Raw genomic sequence first — 13742 nt, 5'->3', positions numbered from 1 at the left:
ATATTTGCTAAGACAAACAAACTGGATGGTTTACCCACTCGAGAGCATGCCACGTATAATTTATTGTCCGTGAGAAAAACATGGTGTGCTCAAATCCAAGCCACAAATAGACATAATTTGGCCTTGGGACTTTTTGATAGTCATTGCAAATGCCAATCTCATTGGAAACTGAATACGTTTAAATTGAATGGGCACATCTGTAGGTAAGGTCCCTGATGGTAATATGGCCATGTTGGTAATATGGCCATTTGGCTGCCATTGACGTAGTTCGTGCGGATACCGATAGAATGTGCTGGCATGTTCTTCGGAACACCATTGTCGAGAGCTCACAGATTTGCCGGGTCCGGGCAGCACGCACACCACCAGGGAGGCGCCATTTTCATGGGTTTTTGCTGCGAGCAGAGAACTCTTCTTATTTTACTCCGGTAAGTTTATATTTTGTTTTAATAGTGTACTACTAGATATTGTCAGAAATTTGATGTCTCAGTGCGTAGATTTCTATGCTTATTTAAATGTATTTTAAAAAGATTTATTACCTTCAACCATTTAAAAACTATAATCGACTTTTTGAAATGTCACCCAGGTTGTTGATATGGCCAACCATGTGGCCATATTAGCTGCAGTTGGCCATATTAGCAACCTTTTGTGAATGAAATGGTTTATACATACTGTATGTCCCCTCGTAGGTAAATTGTTATTAGTGTATGTGATTTTATTATTTATTACGAGTTTATTTATTACTGTAATTAATATATACCTTTACAGAGACAAGTAATAAAAATTACAGAAAAATGTGTACCTCACACAGGATACCTACCTAAAATGACAACTTAAAAAAAACTCCTCAGATGCCATCACTGGGTATATTTAAATTGTTTTTGTCTGGTGCATTTTTGCCGGAAAATATTTATTAAAGTGCACAATGGAAAATATATTTTTAAGAATAATATGTAAAAATGTAATGAAGTGAAAATATCATGAAACTTGTTTTGCAGGAAAATATTTATTGAAAGAGCACACTGGATATTATATTTTCAATAATTCTATATAAAAATTAATTAAATTACATAAAAAATATCACGATACATTAATTATAGCGCCAAAAATAATAACTTATAATTAAATTGTAACTAATGTTAATTATTTGTTTTTTGTTTCAGAAATGAATCCCTTCAATCCACAAAAGAAGCGGGGTAGTTGGACACAAGATGGACTCAGCAAGGCAGTAGATGCTGTAAGACTTGGCAACCTATCTGTTAATGCAGCAAGTAAAAGGTATGTCGTGCCTAGGCGAACCCTTCGCCGTTATCTTTCCAATAACCAAGATGTTAAATAAAAATTGGGTTGTAAGGCAACACTCAAAACTGAGGAAGAGAGGGAACTTAGCAGGAGAATAATTCGTCTAGCAGATGTTGGTTATCCACTCACATCAAAGATGCTCAAGTTAAATGTTTTTAAATACTGCCGTGAAAATGGGATAACTCACCGGTTCACTAAAGAAACTGCAGGTCGCTACTGGTTGAATGGCTTTTTGGCCAGAAATCCTGAAATTAGCAAACGAAAAGCTCAAAGGCTAAATCCTGCCCGAGCTCAAAAGCTTAACAAATTCATAGTTGGAGACCATTTTGAAAAATTGCAGAATGTCCTTGCTGAGAACAAGTTTTTAAACTTCCCTGAAAAAATATTCAACATGGATGAGAAGGGTTGTAGGTTACAACTGCACAAAGATCCAGAGGTTTTGGCGAAAAAGGGGTCAAAGCGCGTCCATATTGTTGCAAAGGAACGTGGCGAGAGTGTTACTGTTGTAGCCTGTGGAAATGCTACTGGAAATGTCATTCCCCCAATGATCCTATTCCCTGGATTAAGAAAAAATCCAGCTTGGGAAAAAAATTTACCTACAGGTTCAACAACAATAATGACTCGAAAAGGTAGCATGACAACCGAATCTTTTGTGTCCTTCCTGAATCACTTCTCTAGGTTCAAGCCAAGTGGGCCTTGTCTTCTGATTTTTGATGGGGCTAAGTCACATTTAGACTACAGCATATGTGAAGTTGCAGAACAGAATGAAATTATTTTGTACTGTCTTCCGTCAAACACGACTCATGAGTTACAGCCTTTAGACAAAGGTTGTTTCCAAAGTTTTGAGATTTTTTGGGATCAGCACACACTCCTTTATTTTAATATGCACAAAGAACAGCAAGACATTTCCAAATTGAACTTTGCTGATGTTTTTACACCAACATGGGAAAAGTTAATGACACAAGCAAACATGAAAAGTGGATTTAAGGCTACTGGCATTTTCCCCTTCAATCCGTTCGTGATTCCAGAAGAGGCCTTTGCACCCAGCATAGCTACTGAGCTTCCGCCACCTAACACAAAAATGGCAGACGAAACTGTAACCGCTTATGCGTTGCAGGAACAACATAATGCCAATGACGACCATTCATTGGCAGGTCCGTCTGGTCTACAGACAAATGTTAGCCAGCTTGGTTCTAGACACAGCACCAGTTCATCATCTGATTCAGATATCACAGGAGACTTGGCACAACCTTTAAGTTCTTCAGATTACTCTGATAGTTTGCATATTCCCGAAAGTACTGCAAATCTGTCCAGGCGTGGTTCCATTGGAGAAATGCTACCTACACCAAAGAAAAAACGGAAAACCACACGGGTTATGAAACCTGCTATAAACAACAGGGGTGTTGTACTGAATAAATCTTTATTTGAAGATAACAAGGATGTAAAGTTAGATAGCAGCAAGAACAGTGGAAACAGCAAAAAATATAATACAAAGTCTGTTCGCCAGATGACTGCTTCAAAGAAGTCTGAGAGTTGGTACTGTGCAATTTGTTGCAATGATGAAGTGAAGGATATGAGACTGTGCGGAGTTTGTGAAATATATGTCCATGAAGAATGTGTTGGCCTCACCAAAGATCACAAAGAGTTTTTTATTTGCCCGAAATGTTTATTATAGTGTGAATATTTTGAAAGAGACCAATATGTTCCTTGTTAATTTAATATTTTATCTACAATCTGACTTTCATTATCAAAAAATAATAAAACTGTATTTTATATGTTTTAAAAAATATATTTGCTGTTTATTCTTATGTATGTATAAGTAAATATTATTTAATATTCATCAGAAATACAATTCATTTATGATTTGTGCTAATAAACCTTATTTTTAGCTTCCTATAAATCATTGGCCATATTAACATCACATGCTTTTAATATGGCCCAAATACATGTATTTATTATTTTTCAGTTATTTTATAATGACATGTATTAAAAAATGTTTTGTTAATGGTTTTTGACAAGAAAAACTGTAGATATTATGTCCATCAAACACTTATGGGGATTTCCCGAAAACTAGATAAAATAAAATTAAACAAAGCTTAACATGGCCATATTACCATCAGTGACCTTATAATAGAGATTCGTGGTATTAATATATTTTCACCTCGGAACTTGCTATTCAAAATGCTGGCTTCGATAACTTTTTTTATTATTTTATTTAATGACTAATCGTGTACTGTTGCACAGCCATGGTGGGTTCAAATTACGAAGTAAAATAATCGGGGATCCAATCTTCAAATGTAAATTATGCGGTGACATGCCTGGCAAATCCAGTGAGTTCAAAAACTCTGTTGGAAAATTTACAGCTTCATTGGTATCGCAAACTGTATCAAAAGATTTGTATGATACCAAGTTACCTGGCCACAACTGTTGTATCTTTAGATTTAAATCGTCAACGTCCAAATTTTTTGCCGCTAAAATTGCTCTTTCTGCAAGCCACTCATGATTTATGTACTGTGTGTGTACGTCAGGAAAAATTTGTTCAATTAGAGCATCTTGCGAATCAATAATTGTGCAGAAATCGGTCGGTAATTTTACACATCTTGTTTCATCTATAGTATCTTTTTCATCGCCGATATCTAAGAGTTGTTTTGAGAATGTTTCAGCATGGATCTTGAAGCATTTCAACGCGCATATTTACTTTCAGCTGTAGTTTTTCAACATTACGCCACAATGGTGATGATTTTAAGCAAGCGTTGATCTCATCAGCGTATGTTGAAAGTGGAATGACGGGAAGTAATTGTCTGAAATCACCTGAAAGGATTAACAGAGTGCCGCCAAATAGTTTGTCGTTGTTTTTAATATCTTCGAATGTCTTGTTCAACGCCTCAAGTGAACGTTTGTGTGCCATAGTATATTCATCCCAGATAATAATTTTACACTGTTTCAGCACTGTAGCCATGGACGATTGTTTTTTTTAATGTTGCAAACTGCGTCAGGCTTATTTTGAATATTTAGTGGCAGCTCAAATACTGAATGAGCTGTTTTGCCTCCATCCAATAAAGTTGCCGCAATTCCCGATGATGTAACGGCCAATGCGATGCCATTATTTGTTCGTATTTCGGCGAGAATTATCTAAATAAGGAATGTTTTGCCAGTTCTACCTGGTGCATCCAAAAAGAAGAACCCACCTTGTCCTGCTGAAACTGCGAGCATAATGCAGTCGTAAATGGTTATTTGTTCCTCATTCATTAGTGGGACATTGTGAGTAACAATCACCGCCATTTATACAGTGTTGTACTGCAGTTCACGATTCATTTCAGTGTTCATTAAATCAGATGCAGTTCGATTTGGCGAATTCATATCGAAATGACTGAGTGGTAAGTTGGCAATGATAATGCAAAGATCCTCAATAGCAATCAATGCTTCATTGTATATATTGTCGCTGAATGTTATCGTTTGATCGTTGCACCGTGTACGATGTTGATGCAATATATCATCAGTCATTATATCTTTGTGATGTTCCCACAATATATCTTCTCGGGTTGGGAAACATGTAGTCAACACTATAGCGAATAGTAGACGAATTTGTATTGCTGTACAGTTTAATCCTGCTTCAAAAAGCATACATTCCCACTAGTTGTCGTCTTCCAGAAAGCCGAGTGCAAGGCATGCATCTTTATACGTTGGATACTGTTGCCCATTAACTTTACGTATATCTAGAAATGACAATGGGCCAGTAACATTAATCAACAACAGTCAAAGATAAAAGCACTCAGTATGCCTTGGATTGACTGTAAATACTCTCCCAAAGGTGTTTGATTTAAATAAATTGAGACATGCATCAACTGGTGAGCACTGCTTGCGGGGCATCCATTTTATGTTTGAGCCCATGTGAAATAGCATTGTACTTGTGAATAGAGTAATGTTCGTGCAAAGGCACCAAAATCATCCTCACGATTACACAATTCAAAAGATTCAGTGAGTGTAGTTTTTTGTGGAGTTATAGCACGATCAAACGCTGTCTCGGTCGTGAAAAATACACGCTGACCATTTTCAAGATGAACGGCTAACTGAACAACTGCTGGATCTCGTTCATGAATAGGAAAACCAAAGATACGCCAAGCAGCTTCATTGGAGCTGATGTACCGACCAATTTGGTAGAGCGTTATTTCATAGTTTTTGTTCACTGGAGGAGCATTCACGTTGGTATTTTCCACTCTAAACACAGCCATATCACTGCCTTTATGGACATACTTGCAAATGTATTTGATGCTCTTCACAGAACTGCAGAACTCAACATTAATATGAGCATTGTATGTCTTGCTCATCAGAGGCGAATATGGCACCACCCAACGATTTTCAATGTCTGTGTTGCTAATGTTTTTAATAAATGATCGTCCGCCATTATCGGGATTTCTTTGACGATATATTGGATATCCGTTGACATTTGTAATCGTATCGTTAGTAAAATATTTAGGGAAATTTTTAGTACATTTCCCATCTAACATGCAAGGTGATGACCGATTAATAGTACCGCATGGGCCATGAATCATGTTTGCTGTAGCAATATCAAGCAGTAATTGGTCAGTAGACGGATCTGGAATTTCAGCAAAAATTATACTATCGATTTCTTCAGGACGGATTTTGTCGATTAACCAAACCAAAATGTGTGCATGAGGTAATCCTCGCTTTTGCCACTAAACCGAATACAGCCAGCAACGTGTGGGACCGAATACATGTAATAAAGTAATGAAACTCATTAACGACTTCAACTTTTGTCAGAACACACGTGCTGTAGTGTCATGACGATGTATTGCATTTTGGCTAGGTAATAGCAAAGATGTAATCTCTGGCCATTTTAGATTAAATGTGAACGTGATAAATAAACACGGTCGTCCTTATACGCCCTCGAAAGTCAGAGCATCCTGTATATATTCTTGCATATGACGTGGACTACCTACGTACGATGATGGTAGAACGACAGAGTTAACAATTTCTGCGGCGTCGGCGTTGTTGACAATTGCGTCTCGCAAGTGAATGTACTCTTCCGCACGCAGCTTGAGTTGATTATATCGTAAGTATCGTAGTCGTTCACCCTTTATATTCGCGTGCATGTCGACCATGAATTGTTGACAAAGCTCACGACATCGTAGAATGACGTTGTTCAGGCCGTGTCTAATCATCAATCGATACGCATAATAATACTTGCAGCTAACGTTCTTGTATGTTTCGGATCCTGTAATAATATATTCATAAATATTAATTTAAATTAATTACATTTCATAATTTAATTGTTTAGTTAAATTAGTAATGATCAAATTAATAATGAATAAAGTACCTGATACGGGATTTCGTTGTTTAATATTTATGTAATATACATATTGTCCCTTCCAGAGAATTAGCGGATATTGAAGAGCGTCATATGAACGGTGTGTATCAGCAATGAACTGAAGATTATTATTTCTTCTACGAATCACAATTTCTCTTGCACCTGTACGATCGCCAACCATGATTCCAGCAACGTCGTCAACAACAGGTGCATTGAATCTACGAATGTACAATAGCGTGATTATCGCTTTGAAATTTGTGCATGTGTGATTTGAATATTTTCAACAATTCGTTGTTCTCATTCAATAGTCTCAAGCTCACTGACGATGCGTCTGGCAAAAAATGAATCGAGGTAATTGTAGTCACAACGTGCATTCACGCGATTGGCAAGTGCGCTTTCCGAATCCTCACCACCCATAAAGTAGATCTTTAAAAATGTATGTGTTTCGTTTGGCATTGGCAGCAATGAGCCCATTTTATGATAAACTTGGCCTCTTATTTTGAATGTAAAATTGTATTGATGACCATTTGCATTAGTATTTCAAACTATTTCTGTTGCTCCAAACGATGTCATTTTAAAACATGAATTGAATGTTCGAATTGACTTCAGGAACACGTTAGAATCTGGATCCGTGCCGTTAAGTAAACCGTTCAATGGTTCAGGTGGTGATTCAATTTCAGGTAGTTGTACCTTTACTGACGCGTAACACATACCGGCTGGCTCATTTTTGAATTTCAGAGCATTACAATGCGGTCATTCCTTGTCCATAGCACCAATTACCACTTTTGAATGAGCATAATATTCAATATCGGGCTCATTCTGGAATTCTAGACGCAGGAATGAATCAGATGTAAATGCTCGAAGTACCTGTTGGCGTTCTTGGTCATTTGTTCTGCGTCTATTGACTGTGAAATGGTGCGATTGTCGTTGTTCTAATCTTCTTACTTCATTGCGTTATGCTCGAGTATCTTCTGATTGTTCTTGACGCAATTGCGCCATGCTCACACGCTCCTTATATAAAGAAAAATCTACATAGCTCCTTCAAAACTACAGATATTTGACCTTTTGATCCGGAAGCCGTTTTGAAAACTCTCCCAGCAGATCGCTCAGAAGATCCTGGACGTGTCCTTGACAGCAGTCTGCTAGAGTTTTTAAAAGAGACAAAGGGCTACAACTCTGAAATAATTCGACCTAGAAGAAAAAAGAAAGTCGTTCGTAAACCAGGCACACAGATATCTGTAAGAAGCCAAAATGTCTCAACAATCGATGATGCTTCAGAAATCGAAAACTATGTCTCAGTTGTTGAAACTGTCTCAGCTATCGAGGCTGACCTGACCTTCGCATCAATCCCCTCAACTTATTCTGTGCCGCCTGCGACAGACCAGACTTCTTCCGATGAAGATGTTCCCCTAAGAGTTTTGTTTTGTAAGAAGAAGGACAAGAAGAAAGGCAAGAAGGACAACAACCTCTGTTACATTTGTAAGTGTGACTTCCAATTATAGCCCCAGGCTGCATACTAATTTGCTGATCACTTGCAAAAAATTGGATTTGTGGCATGTGTAACAAAGGCTCAACTTATCTAGCCTATGAATGCATGGTGTGCAAGGATACAGATTAATAATTATTTTAAGCTTTTTATATAGTTTTTAAAATTGGATAAGTTTCATGCTAAAGTTTATTGTAATAATGATTAATTTAATTTTGATTCCCAAATTAATTACAAGATTAATATTGCGGCTTTATTTGTACCCTAAGTTTTGGCATTATTGTGTTAAATATTTATTTAATAAAAATGATGAATTGGTGGTCAAAACTCGTTTTCAATTCAATTTCCTATTTAATTCAATTTTTTTTTATCAAAATGATGCCAAAGTAACCTTTATGCTTTAGATCTTTAACATAAGTTTCATTTTAATGCCTTGTCAAAGAAACCTCAAACTCGGGGAAACATTGACACATTTTAAAATTTATATTTATAAAGTTGTTGAGGTAGTGAGGTTCTATATTGATATGAATTTTATAAACAAAGTCACATTTGTACTGTTGGTGATAAAATATAATTAAATTTGTCTGTTAAAAAAAAGTAACCACCAAAAAACTACCGAAACATGTGCAAAGTAGGTCAATTTTACAGTAGATTCTAACTCCACAAACCTTCATCTCCAGCCCGTTCAGGGATTGTCTCCTCCTATCCCTATTCTCCACACCTTTCCTAAACTCCCACTCCATACTCTTGACACCTCAGCGGCTGAACTTGTGTGTCGCGAAATTGCTGGTAAATTATTCATTGCGGGGTTGGGGTCCGCAAGTGCCAGAGAAGGCGCGTCTGTTATCTATTAAGAGGCGTAAGAGGGGTTATGTTCCAGACCAGAGTGGCGGAGAATTATCATGAAACACGGTTTGTTTCACGCGAGTCCCCGCGTCACGATGAAACATCGTCCCCAGGAGACAGCCCGTTCTCTGCGCGGTCCGCAACCCGGATAACAGTTAAGCCTCCAGATACGGTGACATTCGTGTACTTTTTTTATGCGTTCCGACGAAGCTGAGTCCTTGCGGATAAATTTCCTTATTACGGAGAAGGAAAGTAAAGTGGGAGTTTAATCTTTCACGATATATGCCATGCCCTTCAGAACTGTCTACCCTTTTTAATAACTAACTACTTAAGGATTAAGTGACATCTCTACATATGTACTACTTATGTTTATAACAATTAAGGAAGGAAACAAAACTAAATTTGAAAGAATTTATAATTTACTAATGTAACTTTTAACAGTCAATCCATCAGTTATCGGTTAACAATTAATTAATATGTAGCTTTCTAAAATGTATTTTCAAAAAATAACATCTTGTTAGACATGTTGTGTTAGTGTCGATGATACGTCAGGTGATTGAAGACTGTGGAAATTCAGGGTTTCAGTGACCTTTTGGATCAAACACACAGCCCATTAAATACTCAGGTAAATGACTTCTGAACATGGGCTTGTGATTTGAGGGAAGTCTCTCCTATAAAGTTTTTGGTGTGATACGTCTTTGGTAGGTGTTTTTTTAGTGGCCAAAATCCTCTAAATATACCCGTAATCCAATATTATACGCAGCTTAACATTTTGCTTATCGCGATTTTTCGAATTCTCTAACGATGAGGTTAAATAAGATAAAACAATTTACAAAAAAGTCTCACTAAATTCACTATAAAGTTCATCAATAACTTTTGCATTTTAAAGGAATGTTTTTCCTACAATATTTAACTTTATCTCTGAGTGCATGGTTAGACTGTAATGTTAAAATTTTTTGGTCTATAATGAAAAAAACATAATAAAAATTTTGCACACAAGAAAGAGCTTTTATCCTTTAAATACTTATTTTTTAGGGTCTTAGTGATTCAAAAATAAAAAAAGTTGTTAATTGTATATAAGATTCTAAACTTCTCGGCTTGATCCGTGTTTGTATGTTACTCGAAAATAAGTTTCGGTGCACATTTCAGTGGCCATCTTTAGGGTACTAGCAGTAAACTCACTACAATGTGCACCGAACGTAGGTGATGAGTTACATTCTACTGGCAATAGCCGTTAAAGCTTACGAACTAGGTATATATTTTGAAATGAAATATGTATTGTACTAACACAGTTGAATTAATTTTGCTTTAAATATTATGTAAAGAGCAAAAGTAGATATGAAACATAAATTTAAATTGAATAGATTGTGCGTATTTTACAGTCAATGAATATGTTATTTCACAAAATGTAAACAATTTTTATTTTAAGAAAGTCAAAATAAGGCCAGTACTAAAAAAACACAAAATAAAGGGTTTAGGGATTAAATATTCTACACCTGTACCCAAGCCATATTCTTAGTGCACAATAGAACAAGGCCAAGCCGTTATTTTAAGGCAAACTTTTTTGGTTTACTATCCGTTGCCGTTCTATTGCCAAAATTCCACGCATGCGCAGACACACTTTTTCGTTGATTTCTTCTAGAATGCTGAACCACATCTGGTGCCATTAAGTCGTATATTGTAGTTATTGTGATCAACGGGGGACTTAACAAGCTTGTTGATGTGCCAAATGAAACATTTTAAGAGCGAAACTATCTCAGAATACATTTTCTACACTTCAATGGTCATAAACAAAAATAATCGCATTTTTAAAAGTATTCGGGAAAATTAAAATTACACCATTTAATTCGCGCTATAGTGCTGCTATCTGTAGGCGTTTTGACGTAACAAATGTATCGATGGTTTCCAAACTTCCTCTATAATGCATTGAAATTAGTTGCCAGCCACATGTAGGGCACATTTTATTTTAAAAAAGTAGCTTTTTCCTTTACCTAACAGGGTTTGGGTTAAGACACGTTCGGGATGCAATACGGTCTGCGATTTAGGTTACGGTTGCTTCCCAACAAGGTAAAGCTGATTCGCTACCTTACTTGAATGTCTTGGAATGCCGCTCTAAGACTTAAACTCGTGCTACCATGCTCTAGGCCCTTACAAGGCCCGATCGCGGTAACGGTATTAAAGTCTGCAAGCCCCGCTGCAGCTGCGCCCCAACAAGCCTTTCAGGCGGTGTTAGTTTCGGGGAAATTTACTCAGCAAAGCGCAATACGTCACGCCCGGCGTGTGTAAACCACGGCCGGTGCTTGTTTAGGATTAGCTGCAACGTTTCAACGTTGGTAAGCCAATAAGCTCGCCACTCGATTAATCTATGATGTTCCTGCGCTGCTATGATCGGGAAGCCATCAGAGCTGAATAATCCACACAGGGGTTGGCGAGCTTTTGCAAACACTGGTCGCCGGACTTTGCACACAAGCGTGTTGCATGATGGGAAACCACGTTCGCTTACGTCGCGGGGATGTATTTTATCTTAGTGAGGTCTCTAAATGATTCATTCAAAAATGAATTTCTATTTCAAAACAATTGCTTGGCCATACGCCATTGCATTTTTACACTGTTAGTGTGTGTTGTCGTCGTTGTGTTGTCCATGACACTTGTTTAGGTACATCGTTGTGTTCATATATTTGCCCAGGTTTTTTTTTTGTCCGTCTGTGTTTCCTGCTATGTTGAAATGGCGTTCTTCTGTGATGATATTGTATATATTTTTTTAATCACTTAATTCCTTCCACAAGTTTCTTGTGCTGTCTTATATTTTAGTTTAAATGTGTTCGTTTGTGCTGTCGTCGTTGGTTATCCACAATACCTGTTTGTTTACATCTTTAAGATAATTCGTTTTAAATAGCAGATTTATGCTTGTTCTCTGTGGATTTAAGTTTTCATTTTTATTTCTTAAATATTTTCCATGACAATCAGTACAAAAATGCAATTGCATATGTCCAAGAGAGTGTTTTGATTACATCTGCGTCGTTATTGTAATCATAGGTGGAATTTTGGACTATTTTGAAATTCCCTATTATGTGGACATGCATGAATTGTTGTTGTTGACACTTTTATGAACTTCTGTGAATAGCTAAAGAATTGTTAACCAAATAATTTAAAAATGAAGAATTTTAACAAACAAATAATATTAAAACAGATTTGTTGCCACAGATGAATGCAAACAAAAAATATTTTGGTTTGAATATAAAGGAATAATTGTTTCCATTTTGTTAGTTTGCCTTTCAGTATATATCATTTAACTTATATGAAACGTTGTAATTTAACGCCAAATCATGGATGGTATATTAATATTCGTTTAAATTTCGCGTGAGAGATTACCAATATAATAAATGGACACCGTATATACTAAACGTTCAAGTATTTAAAATAGAAGCTTAAATGAATATAAATTTTTGCTTATTCGAATTGTTTGGATTTCTCATTTATTTGTATTCTTGTGTGAATTTGTGAAATTATATTTTGCATTTGTAATCAACATCGTGGTTATGAAATAACCAAAACATTTTATTTTGTGTCTATAAAACATTAAAACCACATTTAATAGATGCTCGCAATTAATAACGTACGTGCAAATTTTTTATTCTGTTACTTTATCGTTCCTCGTGAGAACTATCTGAATAGTCTAGAAAAAAAAATAATTGCACAATAATTCCCAAATTTGTTACTTCTATTAGTTTCAACCAAAAAAATAATTGAAATCTATAGCTTTGTTTTGGCATATTTGTGCAACAACTAACTTGTAAAAACTGAAAATAAGTTGGTAAATAAGTTTGTTAAACTAGTAAAAAATTCAATAAATAATTTTTCCGACTTTCAGAACATTCGTACTTGACGTTTTAAAGAGTCTTAATCTTGTTAATCATAGTCTTATTAATATATATAGGGAAAAAATGATATTCAATACAATATTTTACTATTCCTATACTATCAAATATCCCATTACAAAAATATACATAAATTATATTATATTCTTAATTCTTAAGACTCTTACACATAAACACTTACATTTACTCGTCTGTAAAATAACAAAATATTTATTTCCTTAAATTAATAATATTTATTTTTAAACAAATATATCAATAACCACGAAATAAGACATCTTAGTAACTAAAAATTTGTGTGTGTGTATATTGGTATATCGTTTCTGACTTGCACGAAAACTGTTTTCAGAGTGCGTTTTTTTATTTGAGGCCATGTTTGTGCATGCATGTGTGAAAATTACGTTTGCGTGTTCAGGGCCAAGTTTGGTGTTAGCCCTTAACCTCTGTCCTAGTACTCGCCGCGATGGCTGGGTTTGTTTGATCCAGCCTTCGTGCCGGCCACCTATGCCTCAGGGATTATACCCCACTTTTTTATATTTGAAAAGTTTATGCGTGGTTGAATACAAATAGGTCATCGGCCGTTAACCAATATTACTTTGCGGGAGGGGGGGGGGCATGCTTTCTGTCCTCAATGGCCACCTTGCAAGCAAAAAGAAGGGGGTTTCAAGGAGGAAGGAAGCGAAGCGATAGAAGGTCTAGTCGATAGCGTCCGAGGACGTGAAGGAGGGTGGGAGAGAGGTTGTGTGAAAATCCGCTCTGGACGAGGGACCTCCCCCTGCGATATTAACGAGATTACCTGCCGAGCGATGCGAAACAGACGGTCGTAGGTCCATCCTCACCCCCGGCCAAAAAAAAAAAGGGTGCATGTCTCGTTCCAGGTTATCTATATATATAAAAATTTAGCTTC

General features: G+C 36.3%; 1 protein-coding gene across 1 annotated transcript; it reads left to right on the top strand.

The window, feature by feature from the left end:
- Window positions 1–209: 209 nt before the first annotated feature.
- Window positions 210–3412, top strand: LOC134541625 (tigger transposable element-derived protein 6-like). Its single transcript, XM_063385189.1, has 2 exons — window positions 210–425; window positions 1161–3412. The coding sequence occupies exon 2, from the start codon at window positions 1436–1438 to the stop codon at window positions 2972–2974; it is 1539 nt and encodes a 512-aa protein (XP_063241259.1). The 5' UTR covers window positions 210–425; window positions 1161–1435; the 3' UTR covers window positions 2975–3412.
- Window positions 3413–13742: the final 10330 nt, after the last annotated feature.

This window comes from Bacillus rossius (assembly GCF_032445375.1).
Source record: "Bacillus rossius redtenbacheri isolate Brsri chromosome 4 unlocalized genomic scaffold, Brsri_v3 Brsri_v3_scf4_1, whole genome shotgun sequence".
NCBI lineage: Eukaryota > Metazoa > Arthropoda > Insecta > Phasmatodea > Bacillidae > Bacillus > Bacillus rossius.
Note: the sequence above shows the minus strand (reverse complement) of the source record. Positions and strands in the feature narration are given on the sequence as shown.

Coding starts and splice junctions, on each gene's coding strand:
- LOC134541625 (XM_063385189.1), top strand. CDS start 1,436: ATGCTCAAGTTAAATGTTTTTAAATACTGCCGTGAAAATGGGATAACT.